The following is a 20,962-nucleotide window of genomic DNA, read 5'->3' on the forward strand; positions in this document are numbered from 1 at the left end:
CTGTAAATGCGGCAGAAGTGGGAAGTGGACGCCAGTGCAGAGAGTGAGGCCCAGGGGACAGGAGGCTCAAAGCCAGAGTGCATCTGAGTCCCCATGGACGGGAGGATGGTGAGAAGGGATGGGGCAAGGATGGGTTGGGGTTATTGGGGGCCATTGGGGGCTTGAGCAGGGGCTTGTACCTATATTGCAGGTTTGAAAACTGAGGCCCAATGAGAGCAGATTAAAGGCCCCTTGGAGTGACTGGCCCAAGAAGCCAGAGCCTGCTTCCTTTGGGTGCTGGAGAGCTGAGCATCTGTCTGGGCCGGGTGATGGGGACAGGGGGATGGACTAAATGACCCCTGCATGTTTCTCTCTATGGATACAGTTTTCATGGCAATGCATGGTTGGAAGAGCTTTGGGGGTCCTGAATCTCAACCCTCAGTGAGGCTAAGAGAGATTGGGTGACTTCCCAAGAACACACAGTTACTGACTGTGATCTTGCCTTTGGAGGTGTGAGACAGTGATTCTGGCCCCATGCAGGAGGCTCAAAGCTGGGAGAAAGGCTGGTCAGGACACAGAGAAATGAAGCTTCTTTCTCTACCACCTCACTTCATCTCCCTAAAAGTCCTCTGAGATACCTGGAGCTAAACCGATTATCTCCATTTTACAGATGAGAAGCATGAGGCTAAATGAAGATGAGTCACCGGGACAAGACCACACAGTGAGTATCTGCAGAGCAGTTTGGCCCCTATGCAGGGTCACCCAAGGTGGGGGGATGAGAGCCTACATCGCCTCGGTCTTGGGCAGGGTGAGGCCAGGACAATGGCAGTACATCACTCTGTTCTGGAAAATTTCAATCTAAGAACAGAGGGGGGCTGTCTTCTTTACACTTGCAGTCCAGTTACTCCCTCACTCCTTTCACATAACTGCCTGTGCGGTGAGGTTAAGCAGGAAACCACCCCCATTTCAGGGGAGGGGATGGAGGTACAGAGAGGTGAAGTGGCCCCCAGGATGGCAGAGCATGTGTGAGAAGCAAGTCTCAGGTGTTGCTCAGCTTGGTCTTAGGTGCTTTCTGCTGGACCAGCTCACGGGAAAGGGAGGGGTTGAGGAATGGAAAATTCGGCCCGTGGGGCAGAAGTGTCAAAAGGCAGCTGACTCTGAGGTAGGAGGCTGTGAGAAGGCAGGAGGCTGCTTGGTGGCATTCCAGGCACAGAAGACTGCTGGGTCGAAGGGAACCTTGTAGGGGCCATTTTAGCATCAGTCAATCACAGCAGGATGAGGAAACTGGGCTTGTGGTAAAAGTTCAGGCATTCATTCATTCATTCATTCATTCATTCATTCATTCATTCATTCATTCAGCATTTACCGCCTTCATGTCAGAGGTGATTCAGGCAGTCCCTGGGCAGCTCAAAGCCTCCTAAGGGCCTCGGACTAGGGAAGGACTGAACATATTATTGGACCAAAAAAAGAAGAAAAAAAAAGAGGTGGACTGGATATTGTCACCTCTGCTTTCCAAGACAGGCAGTGAGATGTCAGGGACAGGCCTTGGGTTTGAGATCAAGGCCGGGTAGGGTGGTCTTCTAGTTCTGCCCTTCTGAGCTGTGTGACCTTGAGCAACACTAGCAACCACACAATCACAGGCAATGTTTACCCAGTACTCAGTTTACAGGTGGGCACGCCACTTTACGTGAGCCTCAGTTTTCTCATCTGTAAATTGGGGTGAGGTGGGAAATGAATTTACTTCCCGGGTTATCGTGGGGCTTGAATGGGACCCTGTAGGTAGAAGAGTTTGGTACATGCTCCAGTTTTACTTGTGAGGCTCATATTGTAGAAACACAGGGAAGCTGGAACGTTCATTCCTCACAGAGCCAGGGTGGGGTTGGGGGGGAATGTTCTCTCCACACAGAAGATATGGGATGTGAACAAGGTTTCAGAGGGCAGAAATGGGCTAAGGAGGAAAAGGACTTTCACAGGGAAGGACATCGTGTGGGCACAAGCTTGGAGGAGGGAAACTGTTGGGAGTTTTTGCGGGACAGTGCTGGCACAGTTAATGGCTAAGCCTGGCACCATGAGTCACCCAAGGATGCAGTCAGGCAGGATCTTTAGCCGGGGGGCCATCTGTGTGGCGCCTAGATTTCCTTTCCTAACACTGTCCTGTCTAGCGTTGAGTGAGGGAAGGGCTGGAGAGTGAATCTTGAATAATTACAGAGCCCGTTTCTGCGTCCCTCCCACCTACCCCTTTGGGACTGGTCAGTCTGCCAGGAATGGACCCACCCACCCTCTCTGACCTCCTTTGCAGGGGACCAGGGTTTGGCATTTTGCAGAGCGATGAGCCACTGAACAGGGTGGCTCTGGGGGCAAGGAGTCAGTAGAGCTTGAGGCACAGGTGGATAGAGGGGAGGGCAGCTGAAAGGGTGCGAGGCCGGGTCTTAGATGAAACAGGGATGGCAGGGAGCTCACATTTGTCAAGCATCTACCATGCGTTTTAACAGCCCTGTGAGGTAGGTATCCTAACCTTACAGGTGGAGAAACTGAGGCTCAGGGAGGGGTAGTGACCTGTCTGTGTCTTGATCCCATCATTCATCCTTCAACATCCATGTGTTGGGCAGAGGCTCTACGCCACGCGCAGAGGAGTCGGGGGTGACCGCCTCTTGACTTCTGACCCCTGCAGGGGGCAACGTTGCGCGGTCACACTGTGGCTCTATCGGAACTCGAACCCAGGTCTTAGCGTTTCCCAACCCTCCCTTGGGACCAGGACACGCGCTCCCAGGGTCGAGTCCGGGGGCGCGGCGCGCAGCCGCGGGAACGGCCACCCCACCCCCTTGCCCACAGGCCCCGCCCGGCGCACCTGCGCTAGGTGAGTCCCCGGGGCCCCGCGCGCCGCCCGAAAGCGGGGAGCGGCCTGGGCAGGTGGGGCGGGCCCGGGGCGGGGCATCGGGGCGGGGGCGGGGCCGTGCCGGGGCGCCCGGAGCCCGAAGGGATCCCGCGGCCCGCGCCCCGCCGCCGCGCCCCGACCCGCGCCCGGACCCGCGCCGCCGCCATGGGGGCCTGCCTGGGCGCCTGCTCCCTGCTCAGCTGCGTGAGTCCGCCCGCGCGCCGCGCGCCGCCCGCGCACTTTCGTCCCGTCTTCTTCCTCCGAACACTTTCCTCATTTTCCTTCCTCCAAACTTGTCTTTTTGGGCCCGCACCCCGCCTCCTCGCCCCTCGGCCCCCCTGTCACTCGGTCCTCCCCGCCCCCCAAACTCCAGCCGGTGCCCGCAGGCCACGGCGACAGCTGCTTTCCGGGGCTCGGGTTACGGGCGGGGGAGGGGCACGCGCTCGGCAGGCGCTCGCCGGGAACTGGGGAGACGGGGCCCAGCGTGCGGGGCGGGGGTGGGTGTTGCGGCCCCACCGCGCCCAGCGTGGAGACGTCGTGGGGCTGCGCCTTTCCCGTGTCCCCCGGACGCCCTGACTCTTTGTGTGGCCTGCCCGGTCCCTGCACCTCTCCGTGATGGGCGGGTCCTTCTCCGTTCCTCCCGCGGTCTCTCCGCCGGTGTGTCCGCCCCTGCCCGTCTGCTCAGTTTGTTCATTTGTATTTGTCTGATATATGTCTCTGTACGTTCGTTTGTCCAACTGTCTTTGTCCGTCTGTGGCTTCTTCATCTGTCATTGTCTGTCCACAGTTTGGGGTCTGTCCGCCTGTCCGCCTGTCCAGTGTGTCTCTGTGCGTCCTAGTCTCTGCCTCACTCCGTCTGGCTCCGGCTAACTCCTGGGCACTTCTCCAAGGAGCCCCAGACCCTTCCCCTCGGGGCCCCAGAGCCGAAATGGAGAGAAGGGAGGAAGCCCCCGAGTGCCTTTGTGTAACACCCTTGAGTGAGCTCTGTTAGGGTTGCCTCTGCTGGGCGCAGCTCTGGTTAGAAGGCCCCCAAGTTGAGGGAGGTTAGGGTGTGTGGGGGGAGAGAGTACCTGGTTGCCTGTGCTCAGGGACCTGGTGGGCAGCCAGCCTCTGTTTTGGGGCTGCAGCCAGCCGAGGGGAGGAGCTTCAGCCAGACCCCAGCTGAGGCCCCTTCTCCTTTGCCTTTCCCCTCATGGAATCTGAGGTTCATTCAGGCATCCCCCTCCCCCTTTGCCCCACACAAAGAGGAGCCGAGAGGAAGAGGGGGTCTGGTGGCTGCTGAATCTCAGGACTTGCTTTCCTTTGTCCCTGGTGTGTGTGTGTGTGTGTGTGTGTGTGTGTGTGTGTGTGTGTGTGTGTGTGTGTGTGTGTGTATGTATGGGGGTGTATGAGCGGGAGTTGTAGGATCTAGAGATTTACTTTATAGCCATTTTTTTTAGAGTGATATCTGAACAGAGAGGCTGTAGAGTTGGGTCCCTGGACAGTTTTTGCCCTCTCTGGGCCTCCATTTCCCCATGTGTGAAGTGTGTGTGTGTGTGTGTGTGTGTGTGCATGCGTGCACGATGGGGAATCTAGAGCTAGTCCCTGAGATCCCTTCCTGTCCAATGAAATCAAGGTTTGGGCGGGGTCTCTGGCCAGGAAGAGTTTGTTTCCTGGTGGGGGAGGGAGAGTTTCCTAGGAGTTGACCAGATTTCCATCTGGCTGCGCTGGCCTGGGGATAGGGGATGTTGAAGGGACACCTGCCAATCTCCTGTGCCTTTGTCTCCCCATCTGCCTCCCTCATAATGCTGTTGGGAAGATTAAAAAGTGCCCTGCCCAATACTGCCATATATAGTGCGTGCTCCAAATGGGAGCTATGGTTATTATCATCTTGGAGAGGTGGGTGGAGAATTTCCTCTGGAGCCAAGTGCTGGTCTCTGAGTCATCAAATTCTACCATGCTAAGACCAGAAGGCACCTGACAGGCCTGCTCATGTCCTCAGTTCACAAATGAGGAAACTGCAGCACAGAGAAGGTAGCTGATTTGCCTAAGGTTGCACAGTGAAAGGATGGGGAACTACAGTGAGGATTAAAATCTGATTTGTAATCCAGGCTTCTTCCCACATCCTAGGTGCCTGAGGAACAGGGCTGGCCCAGGGTAGAATCGAGAGTTTCACTTAGTGAGTATCGAATATTTTCAAGGGACAGCCTTTCAGTGGCCTCCCCTGAGGGTTCTGATCGCTGACATTTACTGTGCACCTACTGCATGCCAGGCACTGTGCTGAGCTCCTCACCCATGTCATTTCATTGGTTTCTCCTCAGCCCTGTAACATAGTTATCCTATTTTACAGGTAATGATACAACAATAACCACCATTTACTACATCCTTACTATAGGCCCAGCACTCACTGCCCAGAGCTGTCGGTGGTGGCACAGGCCCAGCACTGTAGTGGGCACTTGATATATATCCTTTCATTTAATCCTTACAATGACCCCAATGAGGCAGTTAATATTATTCCCATTTCACAGATGAGGAAACTGGGTCAGAGAGGGAAGATGAATCCAGAGAACTGATACCAAGGAAAAGTCAGATTCTAGAATTCTCATTGTGCACTTTAGCCAATAATACTTACTCCTTCTGACAATACCACTCATCAAGATTGATATCATTAGGGTTGTATTTGTTAGATATCCATTTTAATATATATCATGTTTCTTAAAATAAGTTACCAGCTCCTTGAAGACAAAAAAAGTTAAGTTAGTAAATTTTGTTATGTCTGTTCTGCCACACAGTTTTACATAGTGCAGTTGGTGCTACTGGACATTAATAACCTGTTTCAATGGAGATTAGCCCCAGAGAAGTGGAGTTCCAGTAGGGGGTTTTCAGGCATCCTGAGCAGAATATGGGTAGGTGGGTGGGGAGACTTTTCTACCCTTCCAGCTGGAGGCATTTGCATCTGCCCATCCTGGCTCTCTCAGCCAGCATTTGTACTGGGCTGAAGCTGAGTCCTGGCCTGGAGGAGGTGAGATGGGTGCACAGAGGGTGGGGATCACCAGGCAAGCCAGCACACAGTAAGATGGGTAGTGAGCAAATTTATATTTAGGGAGCGCCTTCTGTATGCAAGGGAGTGTGAAAGGGTCAGACTGGCTGGACTCAGATTCTGGCTTGGCCTCTTCTTAGCTATGGGACCGTGGGCAGTCACTTCTGTCTCATCTATAAAGTGGAGAGAGCAATGGTACCTGCCTCTCAGCATGTGGGACTGCAGTGAACATGCCAACACCTTTAACATGAAGCTGGCATGCAGTGGCCACTCTGTAAACACCCCAGAGTGGTAATTTGCTCTAGACCATTCAAGGAAGTGGTGAGGCCGGTAGAACCCAGGGCTGTAGAGTTTGGGCTCTGAGCCATTTTCTAGTCCTGCCCAGGAGCCCATTTTTATGAATGAAGAAACTGAGTCCCATGTAATCTTAGCGGGGGAAGTTTTATAGTCGGCCTCGGCCTTTCACGCTGCATCACAAGCATTAGCCCAAGTTGCTCTGCAGCCTAGTGACTTTCATCTTTCTTGCCTTAGTAACATCTATGGAGTAAATGGGCCGCCACTGGCCTGTGGGCATTTAGGTCATTTGCAGTCTCTTAAGATTCTAATAAGCTCATAAAACCTAAAGCTTTGCACCTATTTTAGTTTTTTATCTTAACTGAAAATTTTTATTTTTAAATAATAAAACCAACTGTATTGGGGTATAACTTAATTATATTTTGTTACGTGTGCCCATTTAAGTGCTACCTCCCCCATCTGCTCCTTTAGCTCTCTTAGGGAGTACCATGAGGTATAGATGGGCGTGTATTTTCAATTTCCCACTATTATTTTCCTGGCGTGAACAGGACCACAGTGGACTTCCGAGTGTACGTGTGTGCGCATCTGTCCTTCCTCCCAAGGCTGGTACTTCTGTAGGAAGAGGCTCTCGTAGGATAGATCCCCAGAGGTGGAGGGACTATCAGAATGTGAGAATGCTCCAAGGCTGCTCCAGAAGCAGCTGAGGGGCTGGCATGTGTTTTTCTCTCCCTGACCTGGTCTCTCTGGCCACTGGCTGGCCCTTGGAAATCCTGAGGTTTCAGGTGTAGGGAACACCTGGATTTTGATCTCCAAAAAACAAAGCGAATGGAAAAGCCAGGCTCCCTGACTGCAGTGGGGCAGCTTTTCTTGCATCTCAAATGTCTTAAATTGAAATGGTAACAAGCCAGAGCTGGGCCCTGCCCCGGCAATTGGGTACCAGTTTCTGAGGTCAGTGCCTGTTGACCTCCCTTGGTTTTCTCTGGCACCGACAGGCTTGTTTTTCTTTACCGGAGTCTTTTGAAATGAAACCGGACTGCCATCAATGAGTTAGAGAGCTCTTGGTACAGATAGAACTGCACCGAATCCCAGCTCCTGAGCTTACTTGCTATGTGACCTTGTCGTGTTACCTCTCTGAATCTCAGTTTCCCCATTTGTAAACGGGAGGTTATAGCACACTTACATCATAGTGTCAGTGAGGCTTAATGTAGATAAGGTGCTTATCACAGTGCCTGGGTAAGTCTTCATCATGGGGAGCTATCACTGTTATTACTTGAATCTCAGCACTGCTGTCCACTTGCTGTGTGACTTCTGGCAGGTTTTTTAACCTCTCCTATCTCAGTTTCCTCATCTGTAAAATGGGAACTAATAGCCAGCTCTCTCTGATAACCAGAATGCTCTGTGTGGTTTACAAAACACTTTTCTGGCATTTGCTTACCTCCTCACCCCCAAAAGGTGGCCATGGATATGAGTCAGGGCTTGGGGTGGGGGCTGCAACCCAGAAGCTGCTGAGTTGATGAACTGGTAGGATTTGGACCATGAGGGAGAATTTCATTCCACAAGCATTTCATTTAGCATTCATGTCCTTGGCTTTGCAGGTGAGAGCTGGGTGAGAAGGAGCGTTTGCAGGACAGTTCCTGTCTGGGGAAAAGGGGACGGGCAGACGGGAAGGCAGATACACCTCAAGCAGCGTGTGCCTTATGCCGGGGACCAGTCCAGAGAGCAGGGTGCTGGGTCTCAGAAGAGCAAGGCCCTCCTTCAGCCTGTTCTCCACAAAGCCAATCATTCAGCAGAAGGCTGTTACGGTTCCTCTGGGCTTCAAACACCTGAGTGGATGCCCACTGCTGTTAGGACGAACACCATGGTCCAGCACGTGGTTGCCAGGCTCCACCAGCCTGGCTGACCTTGCCACTCACCGCTCGCTGCCATTGTGAAGCTTTGACTGCAAGACCCTTCTTTTCCTTCCTCCATTGTCCAACTCCTGCCTGCCCCAGAGCCACCTCAGGCTGTGTTTCCTCTGTTTGGAGAACTCCTCCTTCCTCTTGGTCAGGAGAGTACATGCTCGTTCTCTCAGCTGAATTGTCACTTCTTCACGGAACTGACGTGCCACCCCAATCTAAATCAGTCACTCATGGCAGTATGCATGTTTTCTTCTTAGCACTTGCCATGATAGGTGCAATGATTTGTTGAGTGTCTTTCCCACCCTTGGAAATTCCACGAGATGGGGCCTCTGCCTTTCTAGACTCTTAAATACCTGGGCCAGAGTTGGGGCTTTTTGGGGGAAGATAAACAGTTTACCAGATGTATCTGGAAGTAGGCCCATTCCCTCAAAGGCTGGGCTGGTGGACCCAGCTCCTGGAGGGGTGAGACTCTTTTTGGGGCACCAGCTATGAATGGTGTGGCATCACTAGCCCCTAAATTATTTCCCTTAGCCCCAGATTGGGAAGGGGCTGACTCCAACTTGGGCAGAGATAGCTCGGACAGGAAAAGGGTTAGGCCACCACTGCTGTCCCAAACCGGGCCAGCCCCGAGCCGGAAATCCCAGCTACTCACAGTTCTTCATTCCGTTCATTCAGCAGGTGTCTATCATGTGCTTGCTGTTTCCTGAGGTCTTAACATGAGTCTGGTACTACACCAGACACATTACAATCTTTCAACAGATGGTCACTGAGCTCCTACTATGTGCCAGGCACTGTTCCAATTTCTGAGAATACTACAGTAAGCAAAACAGACAAAAATTCCTGTGCTGGGGGAGCTTACATGACAGACATGGAAGGCAGACAAACATAAATAAAATATGAATCTTAACAGATGATAGTAAGTCCTATGGAGAAAAATGAAACAAGGAAGGGGAAAGGGAGTCTGAGCAGATTACATTTTAAAACTTCAGTTTCATTCTTACGACTGCCATATTCTGATTCCTGTTTTAGAGAAGAGGAAACTGAGGTTCAGAGAGGTTGAGTGAGTTGTATAAGGTCACACAGCTAATCAGTGATGGAGCTAGACTTTTGGATAATTTTTTTTTTTTTAAATATTGATTTCAGAGAGAGGAAGGGAAAGGGAGAGAGAGATAGAAACATCAATGGTGAGTCATTAATCAGCTGCCTCCTGCATGCCCCCCACTGGGGATTGCACCCGAAACCTCCGTATGTGCCCTGATCAGGAATTGAACCGCAAGCTCCTGGATCATAGGTCAATGCGCAAGCACTGAGCCATGCCTGGCTGGGCCAGACTTCTGGATTTTTAAAAATTTATTTTTATTTTTTACTACTCTGCCTCCCCTTGAGTAAGACACAGTGTGACACAACTCTCTCTCCGAAGCCATGGTAATACCTGAGATAGATTCAGGTTTGAATCTGGGTTCTTGTTCTTGCTGGCTGTGTGATGTGTGTGACCCAGCCTCTTCCCAGCTTGATTTCTTCAGCCTCCCACTCGGGCTTGAAAGTTAGGTGGGATCACACTTGCCTGGTTCAGTACAGGTGGGCTTGGTGCAGATTTGGAGGCATAAAGCGGGCAGTAGTGGGTGCTGTGTGCTTGAGCATGGAAGGGGAGAGGGGAGAGTAAGGGAGCCACCCCTCCGCTCCCCGCAGGCATCCTGCCTCTGTGGCTCTGCACCCTGCATCCTGTGTGGCTGCTGCCCCTCCAGCCGCAACTCCACCATCAGCCGCCTCATCTTCACGTTCTTCCTCTTCCTGGGGATGCTGGTGTCCCTCATCATGCTGAGTCCTGGCGTGGAGAGTCAGCTCCACAAGGTGAGCAGCCCCAGGGCCTGGCATGGGCGGGGCTGGGTGTGCTGTGGGACCTGCTGCTAAGGGCCACAGGCTTGAGGTCCCAGCTGATCAAGAAGAGGTGGGCAGGCGTGTTCCCAGGCATTTCTTCAAGTGGGGAGGAGGGTTTGAGCCTCACATGGGGATTCTTGGCTCTCACAAGGCACGGGCTCCTTGGAAAATCATATTAATCATTATTGCCCCTAAGACACACAGGCCTGGGCAAGCTCTCCCCTCTTCCATGCGCAAGCCCAGTTTGGGGCCCCAACTCTTCCCCTCATCCGAGTGTTTCATGGCCCAGCACAGACCTAGTGGGACATTTAGGCTGGTGGTTATAACACGTGTGTGTATAAAGGTGTGAATCCCCGGGGAGTGTGTGGACATGTAGTCTCAGCTCCCACCTTAGAGGCTCTAGTCTGTAGGAGAAGCTCCTCCAAATCTCTGTTTCCCCGGGAATCTCGGGTATTCTGGTGCAGGTGGTGGGTGGAGAGCACTTTGGGAAAGCCTCCTCTAGACAGTGCCATGCATTCCCGAGGCTATGGGCATGTGGCAGGGAAATAAACAGATAGTAACAAGATGCAACTGGACCGTCTGTCTGCGGGGCACTCCTAGGACTTCAGCCCCAGGCTCGGGTGGCAGTGGGGACAGAGGTGGGAGGCTCAGCTCCCGTCCTGGCCCGGCCTCCCTCCTGGCAGGCCTCGGCAGAGCCAGGCCCAGGGCGGGGCGGGGCCGTCCAGCTGCTCCATCTGTCTCCACAGCTCCCTTGGATGTGCAATGAGGGGGCCGGGACCCCCGTCGTCCTGCAGAGCCACATCGACTGTGGCTCCCTGCTGGGCCACCGCGCAGTCTACCGCATGTGCTTTGCTACAGCAGTCTTCTTCTTTCTCTTCACCGTGCTCATGATCTATGTGCGCAGCAGCCGGGACCCCAGGGCTGCCTTCCAGAACGGGTGAGGTGGGCCCCGCCTGCCCCCAGACCCTCCCCACCCGCAGTGCTTCCCCCTCCCCTGCCTGTCTCCAGTCATCTCCAGGCCCTGCCCCATCGTCGGGAGCCCTGAAGCCGGGAGGGCACAGCTCAGAGGTCGGCTCATTCAGGTCTTTCCATTTCTCAGATGAGGAAATAAAGCTCAGAAAGGGCAACAACATGCTAAGGTCACACAGCATTTAGTGACACAGTTGGGGCCAGAACGTGAGTGACCGTCCTTACCCCTACTTGGTCCTTTCTTCTGCCCCTTGAGGCTTTTTCTAGGGCCAGGACAGGTTTTCTGTCCCCTTTAGACCATCTGAAAGTCCCTCTTCACCTCCCCTAGTCCCCGCTCTTCAGGGGGTGAGGTCCTGGGGGTCAGGCCTGTTCCTCTAATCTGCTCAGCTCTCTTGTCTGTCCTAATGCCTACCCCCGTGCCCCACAGGTTTTGGTTCTTTAAGTTCCTGATCTTTGTGGGCATCACTGTGGGCGCCTTCTATATCCCCGATGGCTCCTTCTCTAACGGTAAGCGGTCTTGGTGGGGAGGGTTGGAGGCTACCAGGAGGGGAGTGGGGTCCCCAGAGGGAGGACCACGGGTGGAGGCTGCTCTTTGCCCTAGCACACAGACCCCAGGCTGCCAACTGGGTCCTCGGCTTCTACTCAGGAGGCAGCACTCTGGTGCTTGGCCATGTGGCCTTTGGGCAACTTTCGGGTTAGGGGGTGGGGGGGCAGAGGGAACCTGCCTAACCCTGACCCGTTCCCTGCCACCCTGTGTCTCTGTGCATGGCTAGCAGCTCTCTGAGAGCAGGAACTTTGCTTTTTCTGTGTCCCAGCGCAGGGTGTGACACACATGATTATTGAATGAATAAATGTGTGTGCGAGAGGGAGCCCACGGGACTGCGCCTGCCCCAGGGATCCCAGGGAGCCTGGTGGGTCAGGAGCGCTGGTGCCCGGGCTCGCCTCACTCCCCTCTCCCCCCGCAGTCTGGTTCTGCTTTGGCGTCGTGGGCTCCTTCCTCTTCATTCTCATCCAGCTGGTGCTGCTCGTCGACTTCTCCCACTCGTGGAACCAGCAGTGGCTGGGCAAGGCCGAGGAGTGCGACTCCCGCGCCTGGTACGCAGGTCAGTGCCATAGCGGCCTCGCAGGGCTGGGCTTCCGGAGGAACCGAGGGGGCTTTGAAGCTTGATGAGTGGCTGGAGGACACCTCGAGCAGCGCCCAGCCTTAGTGCAGGAATTGAACCATCCAAGGCAGGTGGAGGGAAGGGGGTGTGGGGGCCGGGGCAGCCCATTCCAGGGCGACTTTGGGAGATCAGAGGGGAGAGGAACTAGAGAGGCCTCCGAGGGGCCTAGTTCAGTGGCTCCTGTGGCATGGGCCACGTACATCCAGCCCCACCAAACTTCAAGTGACACTTGGTCATTGAAACTCCAGCGGCAGAAAGGGTCCCTGTTCAATTCTCTTTCGGTTCTTCTGAGTCCATCAAAAAGAAAGGCTCGCTGAGGTGCTGGCTTGGTTTTCATGCCTCTTAAACTTGCTGACCCTCTGACAGCCAGACCCCCGCACATCAAGTTTACTCCTTAGACAACTGTTTTGTATTCACTGTTTATTTTTATGGTTACTTTATTTATGGAAAGTGAATCATTTTAGTTCAGGATGGGGCAAAAACTCACAAAGGTGTCGGTGAAGGATGGAAGTTTAGGGGACTGATGTCATTCCTTGGATGACAAAGCTGAGGCTTGCCCAATAAGTCCCCTTGAGGGAGCAGGGCTCCCTGTGCCTCCTGACCCCCCTGCTTGCTGCCCTCCTGCCCAGGCCTCTTCTTCTGCACCTTCCTCTTCTACTTGCTGTCCATTGTGGCCGTGGCCCTGCTCTTTGTCTACTACACCCAGCCCGATGCTTGCTACGAGGGCAAGGTCTTCATCAGCCTCAACCTCATTCTCTGCATCTGCATCTCCATCATTTCTGTCCTGCCCAAGATCCAGGTGAGTTTGCCAGTTTCCGTCTGGTCTGAAACCACGCCCTTTGGTGTGTGGGATGTCTCGTGGGGACCTTGGAGTCCTGGGGCAGGGCTGTTAGTCACAGAGGCTTGGGCTAAGAGTGTGGGCTCCCAAGTCAGCCTCCTGGGGTTAGGGTTGGGGCTCTCACAGCTACATGCTAGGTGTCTTTGGGAAAGCGCCTTAACCTCTCTGTGCCTCTCTCTTCTTAGTTGTAAAATGGGGATAATAATACCTACTAGTTGGAGGTATTCTCAGGGTTGAGACCCCATATTTGTGAACACTTAGAACAGTGCCTGGCATATGGATACCCATCAGACATTGGCTAATGTTCTCGTTGTTGTTTTTATGCAAACTGGGAGAACATTAGGGAGGGTCACCGAGGTGATTCTTAAACACCTCAAGAAGTGGTGTCAGGAGGTTTCCACAGTTCCTCATCCCAGACCATCAGATAAAGGATGGGGTTTCCCAAGTCTTTGTTCCTCAGAAAGAAAACCTTCTGAGTCCAGTGAGACTTCCCAGTTTGGGATCTCAGCCCACCAAGGGATCCAAAGGTAGCTTAGGTAGTCTTTGGGGGTCTTTAGCAGAAAGTCTGGGAACCTCCCTTCTAGTCAGAGCCTCCATTTCTGATTGAGAAAATTGAAGCCCAGAGAGGGTGATGCCTCTGTCCCAGGTCACACAGCAATCAGTATTTGTGCAGCTAGTACCTCCTGAGCACTTACTGCATACCAGGCGCCTTCTAGATGGAGATACAGCTGTGAGGAAGAGGAGGAAGAATAATCATAATAGCTAACAGTTAATGGCATTAATCATGTCATTTAGTCTTTGCATCATCATTGTCCCCACTTTACAGATGAGGAAACAGAGGTGTAGAGGAGGAAAGAGACTTGCTGAGGACCACACAGCTATAAGGGGTGAAGCTGGGATTTGAACCCAGGCAGACTGTCTCCAGTTAGTTACAGAGTTTAGATTCATGTTTTCAGGTGCGTGTGTGGTGAAGTCAATAGACCAGGCAAAGTAAGGTCATTTTGGATGAGCGCTACCAGGGAAATAAAAGAGTAGTGTGTTAAAAGGTAGGCAGGGCCGGGGCTGCTATCGGCAGGGTTTTCAGGGCCTTGTTGGGGGTCCTATTTGAACTGAGGCCAGAAAGCTAAAGAGGGGCTGTCTGTGCAGAGATCCAGGAAGGAACATGTCAGGGAGTGCAAAGGTCCTGAGGTGGGAGAGCGCTTAGCATGTTGCATGGACAACAAGGAGGCCACTGTGGCTGGGGTGTAGTCAGCAGGAAGGAGCATGGGGAGGGGTGGTCAGGTAGAGAGGAAGGTGGGACAAGCCAGGGAGTGCTTTAATTCAGAGGATGCCACCCTTGAAGGGTTCTCAGCAGGGGAGCAAAGGGGTACTCTGTTAGGAGGAAGAATTAGGACTCTACTTTTGAGTGGGCTAGGTGGGTGGTGGGTAGCTTGAGTGGTGTGTTTTCCCAAAGGGTGTGGGGTGGATGGCCCTAGGGTGGTGAGGGTTTCTGAGGTCCCCTGGTTGGGTATGAGTGGGTGAGTGGGGGTGGAGCGTCCCCAGGTCTGACAGGACTCATACTGATTGACTGCTCTTACCAGGAGGCCCAGCCCAACTCGGGTCTGCTGCAGGCCTCAGCCGTCACGCTCTACACCATGTTCATCACGTGGTTGGCTCTGTCCAATGTCCCTGGTGAGTACAGGCCTGGGTTTGAGGAGGCCTGGTCTTGTTCTTGGGCTAACAACCTCCCTCTCGGGGGCTGGGGATCCTCACAGGTGACAGGGACATCGCGGCCCCCACCCATTCTGAGGCTTAGTCTTTCAGGAAAGTGGGAGGACTCCCCGTCTGTTCCTGGAGCTGTCTCATTTTGTCTGCTAAGTGTGATCTGTCGCTGGGACTTGGGTGATGGGTTGCGTGTCTGTCCGTCTATTTGGGTTGGCTCTCTGCCCATCCTCAGGGCTAACTGGCTCCTCAGACCTTGCCTGCATGGGCTCAGGGTGACCATGCTCCTGTTCCCAGACCAGAAATGCAACCCCCACCTGCTGACCTACTTGGGCAACGGGACGATCCTGGCAGGCCCTGAGGGCTACGTGACCCAGTGGTGGGACGCGCCGAGCATTGTGGGTCTCATCGTCTTCATCCTGTGCACCTTGTTCATCAGGTATGGCAGGGGTCCAGTTTCTGGGGAGGGATCGTGATTGGGGGCCCAGAGCCGGAAGTGAAGGGAGGACGTGCAAGTGGAAACACTAAGCTGGGAGCCACATGTCCAGCCCTTGCGTTGTGCTGGTGCGGAAATAGTCCATCAGAGGGCTGAACCCTGCCTCCTGGCCCAGGGCCCTTTCCTGCACACTGGGCTGCTGTGCGCCCAGCTCAGTCGGTTGCAGGCAACTGTGGGGTCAAGGAAAGAGTCTGGACTGAGGCCAGTGGGTCCAGGCTCTGTCACTCACCTGCTGTGGCCTTGGGGTAAGTGGCTTCACCTTTCTGAGCTTCAGTAAAAGGGAGATGATAAACTCCAATGCCCAGGGTGGCTGGGACCCCACAATCTCACCCGAGAGGGGGCAGCTCCTGCTTAAGATCACATGACAACTTTTTATAAAGGGGCATCTTAGCCAGTGCTTGTCAGTAGGAACTCTGGATCCAGGCTGCCTGCATTTGAACCCAGCACTGACTAGCAGTGTGATTTTGGAAAAGTCACTTAACCTTTCTGTGCCTCAGTTTCCTTATCTGGAAAATAGGAATAAAAATAGTACCTACCTCATTGTATTTTTATAGGATTATGGGTGAGTTAATATGTATAAGGCGCTTAGAAAAGAACTTGGCAAGTAGTAAGCACCAAATAAATGTTTGCAAATCACTTTGAACAATTGCACAGAGGGTGACTGTGAGTGGCTGTTTTGTAAGTGTCACTAGATGGGAAGCTCAAGTGCAATTTTGTTTACATGGAATCTGGCAGACTCAGTGTTGCCTCTCTGTGGCCCATTGTTTCTCCAGGAGCCACCTTCTTTATGTGCCCTTTACTCCTAGAGGAAACTTGCGGCATCAGGAGAGCCACATCTCCCTGTAGGCTCTGGGCTAGAACTTTCTGAGGCTGTTTCACATTTTGTTTTCTTTGGGCCTTTTCCAAAACCTTTCTCTAAGTCAATGCTGGGCAGTTTACAAACAACTCGTCTTTGTCACCTTGTTGGATTCCTTTTCCAATCTGGAAAGGTCTGTGTCACGTCCGTTTTAGAGGAAGCTGAGACTCAGTGTTGAGCAGCCACTTGTCTGAGGCCATGACCCTCAGTGGTCATGGGGCTTGAGCACACTGTCCCTTCCTAGCCCACCCAGGCTCCCCAGCTTCCTGATGCTTCTCACACTCTCACCTTCCTGGCCCGAGGTCACTGGGCAGCACCTCTGAGCGCCCAGGGGACCTGCATGTTCTTAGCTCTTAAAACACAGGAAGCAAAGCAGCATAAGCAGCCAGGAGGACAGGGACCGTGATGGTGGCTTTTGCTCCAGCCAGGTTGCCTGATGTGGCCTCACGTGTGCATAGTGTTTTGGTGAGCCAAATTTGATGGGCTGGGGCTGGAATCCAGGTCTCCTCTCACTTTTTTTCAAAATACGAGTTGGATTTTCAAAATTGTCTATGTGTCTCAGACTGTTACTGTTAAAAACACCAAGACCTCATTATAGAAAAACAATGACTGAAAAATCATTACTATCATCATTTTTACAATTAGAAACATGAAGAACAGGGGAGGTAATTGGGAAAACTACTTACTAAAACTAATAAAAGGAAAACAAACTTAATAGAAAATGAGTATGGTTAATTATTATTATTTTATTAAATATACTTTTATTGATTTCAGAGAGAGAGGAAGGGAGAGGGAGCGAGAGAGAGAGAAACATCAATGATGAGAGAGTCACTGATCGGCGGCCTCCTGCACGTCCCCGACTGGGGATCCAGCCCGCAACCCGGGCATGTGCCCAACTGGGAATCGAACTTCGATCTCCTGGATCCTAGGTTGCTGCTCAACAGCTGAGCCACGCCTGGCTGGGCAGTGGTATTAATTATTAACATTATTAATAAATGTAGAACCTGGTATGGTGCTTTGCAGTACTAGGTACTCAATGCACGTTAAGGGAAATGGCAAATGAAAAACCAGAATAATAGTGACTGCTTATTCATTTATACTGTGTACCAGGCACAGTACTAGGGACTTTACATCATTATTCCATTTAATCCTCCCGGCCACCCTGTAAGGGATGTACTGTTGTCCCTGATTTTATAGACAGGAATCAGAGGCTCAGAGAGGTTAAGTGCCTCCCCAAGTTCATATAGGGAGTGGGGGTAGAGGTGAGACTCAAAGTAGTTTGTTAACTCCTGGGCCCAGGATCTAACCACCAGGTCCCTGGCTCTCAAGGCTCTGGGACCATTGTAACCATTGTTGTTCTGACCATGTGCCTCATGGCTCCTGAGGCCCCCCAGCGTTGCCCACCTGCCCACCTCGGTGGCTACAGCCCTGACTGCCTCCCTCCTCTTTCCCCTGCAGTGTGCGCTCCTCGAACCACCGGCAGGTGAACAGTCTGATGCGGACAGAGGAGTGCCCACCCATACTGGATGCCACGCAGCAGCAGCAGGTGGCGGGCCGGGCCTTTGACAATGAGCAGGATGGTGTCACCTACAGCTACTCCTTCTTCCACTTCTGCCTGGTGCTTGCCTCCCTGCACATCATGATGACACTCACCAACTGGTATAGGTGCGTGCAGCCTTGCTGGCCATGGGCGGAGCCCACAGTGCCCAGGATGTGTGCCACACATCTCCTCTCCTCTGGTCCCTCACTGGAGTTTCAGAAAACCTGCTTAAGGCTTGGGTAGGGAGGAGTCTTTCCATGGAGCTGCCCTATCCGTGACCCAGTTGCCCTGCCAGTGCCTTCCACTGCTCAGCATCTGGTACCTTCACTAAATGCCTGAAAAGTGGGGATCACAGGAGGTGGGGCTGGGCCTGTGCAGGGTAGACTGGGTTTACAGATCAGGCAGGGTTATGGGGTCAGACTGGGAATTCTTGGTTGGAGGATTAGGATTAGGGTATAGAGGTCAGAATCAAAGTCACAGGGGTTAAGAAGAGGAGTAATGAAGTCAAGAATTGGGATTGGGATCATAGAAAGTCACAAATTTGGTCATTTGCTTAAAATTGGGGTTAGGAAACCATAAAGCCAGGTCAAGGAGCTAAGATAAGAGTAACAAGGTCAGGGACTACGACTGGGGTTGAGGTGAGATATCAAAACTGTGGTGATAAGACCAGGCATCGGGGATGGGATTATAGGTTTGAGGGTCAGAATCAAGGTTAGAGGTCAGGGCTAATGTCTAGAGCTCCAGGATTCCAAAGTCAGGGGCCAGGAGTCAGGTCACAATATTAGTCAAGGACTGAGGTCAAGATTGGAACTGAGGTCAGTATCAGGTGTGTGGTACAAGGTCAAGAGCTATGTCTAGAGTCTTTTTTTTTTTTTTTTTTTTTTAATATGGTTCAGAATTTCTCACCGATAATATTTTTTCCTGAGGACTTCCTTTCAACACCTTTTAAAGTCAGATCTATAATTTTTTTCCATTTTTGCTTGTCTGAGAAAGTATTTATTTCTTTCCTACCCCTTCTTTTTTTGAAGGATAATTTCACTGGGTACAGAATTCTTGGTTGATCACTTTTCTTTCAACATGTTAAGCGTTTACTCCACTCTCTTCTTGCTTTCATGATTTCTGAAGGGATGTCTGTTGTAATTCTTACCCTTGCTACTCTATAGGTAAGTGTTTTTTTCCCCCTGAACATCTTTTCAAGATTATCTCTATCTTTAATTTTCTGCAGTTTGAATACAGTATGCCTAGGTATAGATTTTTTGGTATTTATTTATTTTTGGTATTCTCTGAGCTTCCTGGATCTGTAGTTTGTCTTTTTTTTAGATCTTCACCTGAGGATATTTTTTTCCAATGCTTTTCAGACAGAGTGGAAAGGGGGAGAGAGAGACATCAATGTGAGACAGACACATTGACTTGTTGCCTCCTGCACGAGCCCCTACCAGAGCCATGGATTGAGCCTGCAACCGAGGTGCTTGCCCTTGGTCAGAATTGAACCCAGGACCCTCCCAGTCCCCAGGTGAACACTCTAACCACTGAGCCAAACCGGCCAGGGCTATGTCTAGAGTCTTAAGGCCAAGTGTCAAAAATACCAGACATGGGGACTAGAGTTACAGAGTAAGAGTCAAAAGTTGGAGTCAGGGGTCACAGCTGGATCATAAGGTCAGGGCCAGGACTGAGGTCACAGACTGGGGCCAGGCTCACTGGGATGATGGTGTGTTGCAGACCTGGTGAGACCCAGAAGATGATCAGCACCTGGACCGCCGTGTGGGTGAAGATCTGTGCCAGTTGGGCTGGGCTGCTCCTCTACCTGTGGACCCTGGTAGCCCCCCTTGCCCTGCCCAACCGTGACTTCAGCTAAGCAGCCGCTTGCAGCTCGCCCACCTGGCGCCGCGGGGCTCAGTGACAGTCAGCCAGGCTGACCTCGCCCTGCCTCCAGCACTTGCCTCTGAGCTGGGTGCCTTATACTTAGTGCCTCCAGGGGTGAGGAGCATCAGGCTCACGCCTGAGCCCCACCCTTTGCTGTCCCCAGACCATGGGACCTCCTCTTCCTTCCCCTTGTCCCTGGTCACCCACACTCACCTTCTTGGGGGAAAAGGGCCCTTTGTTCCCAGGCTCCACAGGAGAGGGACCTGAGGAGAGAAGCTCTTAACTTTGATGGGATGCCCAGCACAGAGGTGTTAGTGTTCCTGACCACATCCCCTGGCACCCCATCACCCTTCTAGACTCCGTGCCTTACAGAGTCTCTAAGACTTTGCCCAATAAACAAGCCAGAGTGTGTGCCTCCCATTTTCTCTGCCCCCTCACCCTCAGTGCAGCCCCCATCTCATCTGGGGTCAGTGTGGGGGCTGGGAATGGAATGTCAGGGCGGAGGGGCCAGACCATGAAGAGCCAGACAGAGGGGCCTGGGCTGTGTCCTCTGGGTCATGGGGAGCCTGGAGGAGGGGCTATAGAGGAAGTAGGGGCTTTGAACAAAGAGACTCTAGGGGTCAGGAAAGGGGGGCCTGGAATAGTGCCCACATGGGGAGGCATGGGGAGGCCAGTCAGAGTAGAGAGGGGCCGTCTTCAGGGCCATCCTACCAGTGTCTACCCTGAGGTCCTGCCCACCTCTGACGTGCCTCCAGATTTACCATTCTGCCCTACTTCCTGCCAAAGTCATTGACACCTGCTCCGGGCCAGGTGCCATGGGGAATGAAGACGAGCGTGCTCGGGAGTGGCCAGGATCCCGCTGAACGGTGGAGGCCATGGCGATGCAGGGAGAGGGTGTCAGTGCCCCTTACTCCTGTGTTGAAGGGCCAGCTGCACTAACAAGCTTGAGGGAAGGATGAAAGCTCCTTGCTCCAGGCTGGATGCACAGGGACCATCCCATAAGCACTGGCTCCTGCTAGCATTTTCTCCCCATCTCCCGCCACCTGTCACTCTCTCTCTCTCTCTCACACACACACACACACACACACACACACATACCACACCACACCACACCACACCACCCCACCCCACCCCACCCCACCCCACCCCACCTCACATAGTTGAAAATCCACATAGGTAGATTCCCAACCGTGGATTGAAACAGACACAGAGAAAGAAATTTATAAGAGAAAAGAAAGATAGAACCCCTGACTCCTCAGTCTTCTCTGAATCGGGGGCCCCCCAGTCTATAAATAAGGGTTACCTTTTCTCCTAGTAAACTATTTCCCTGCATAGTCTTTATTACTGTGTGGGATTGTTGTATCCATTTGTGTGATTACCACTGTGTTGTCTGACTACCCCTAAGACCAACAAGGACAAGAACCTACCCTTATTAATAGTATATAGTTTCCCTGGTGCTTAGAACAGAGCCTGATAAAAAGAAGGTGTTCAATAGGAGGTTAATTGATAGACTGACTGACTATCTGAATGAATATTAGTTGATTCTGGAGCAGCCACAGGAAAACCCAGGGGGTGGAGAGTTTACAGCAGAGGA

At 52.6% G+C, this 20,962-nt stretch overlaps 1 protein-coding gene across 1 annotated transcript; it reads left to right on the top strand.

Moving 5' to 3' along the window:
• The first annotated feature begins 2,940 nt into the window (after positions 1-2,940).
• On the top strand, positions 2,941-20,709 carry SERINC2 (serine incorporator 2). The gene is made up of 10 exons (XM_081143590.1): positions 2,941-3,058; positions 9,754-9,915; positions 10,689-10,879; positions 11,339-11,418; positions 11,877-12,014; positions 12,704-12,873; positions 14,493-14,583; positions 14,911-15,052; positions 17,424-17,630; positions 19,225-20,709. The coding sequence occupies exons 1-10, from the start codon at positions 3,020-3,022 to the stop codon at positions 19,358-19,360; spliced, it is 1,356 nt and encodes a 451-aa protein (XP_080999716.1). The 5' UTR covers positions 2,941-3,019; the 3' UTR covers positions 19,361-20,709.
• The last annotated feature ends 253 nt before the right edge of the window (positions 20,710-20,962 follow it).

This window comes from Miniopterus schreibersii (genome assembly GCF_964146895.1).
Source record: "Miniopterus schreibersii genome assembly, chromosome: 8".
NCBI lineage: Eukaryota > Metazoa > Chordata > Mammalia > Chiroptera > Miniopteridae > Miniopterus > Miniopterus schreibersii.

What these genes read in the sequence shown, in the direction of transcription:
- SERINC2 (XM_081143590.1), top strand. Translation starts at nt 3,020, where the DNA reads ATGGGGGCCTGCCTGGGCGCCTGCTCCCTGCTCAGCTGC. An exon ending in AGGGCTGCCTTCCAGAACGG is followed by an intron (nt 10,880 to 11,338) that starts GTGAGGTGGGCC and finishes CGTGCCCCACAG; the next exon opens with GTTTTGGTTCTTTAAGTTCC. An exon ending in CTGTCCTGCCCAAGATCCAG is followed by an intron (nt 12,874 to 14,492) that starts GTGAGTTTGCCA and finishes TGCTCTTACCAG; the next exon opens with GAGGCCCAGCCCAACTCGGG.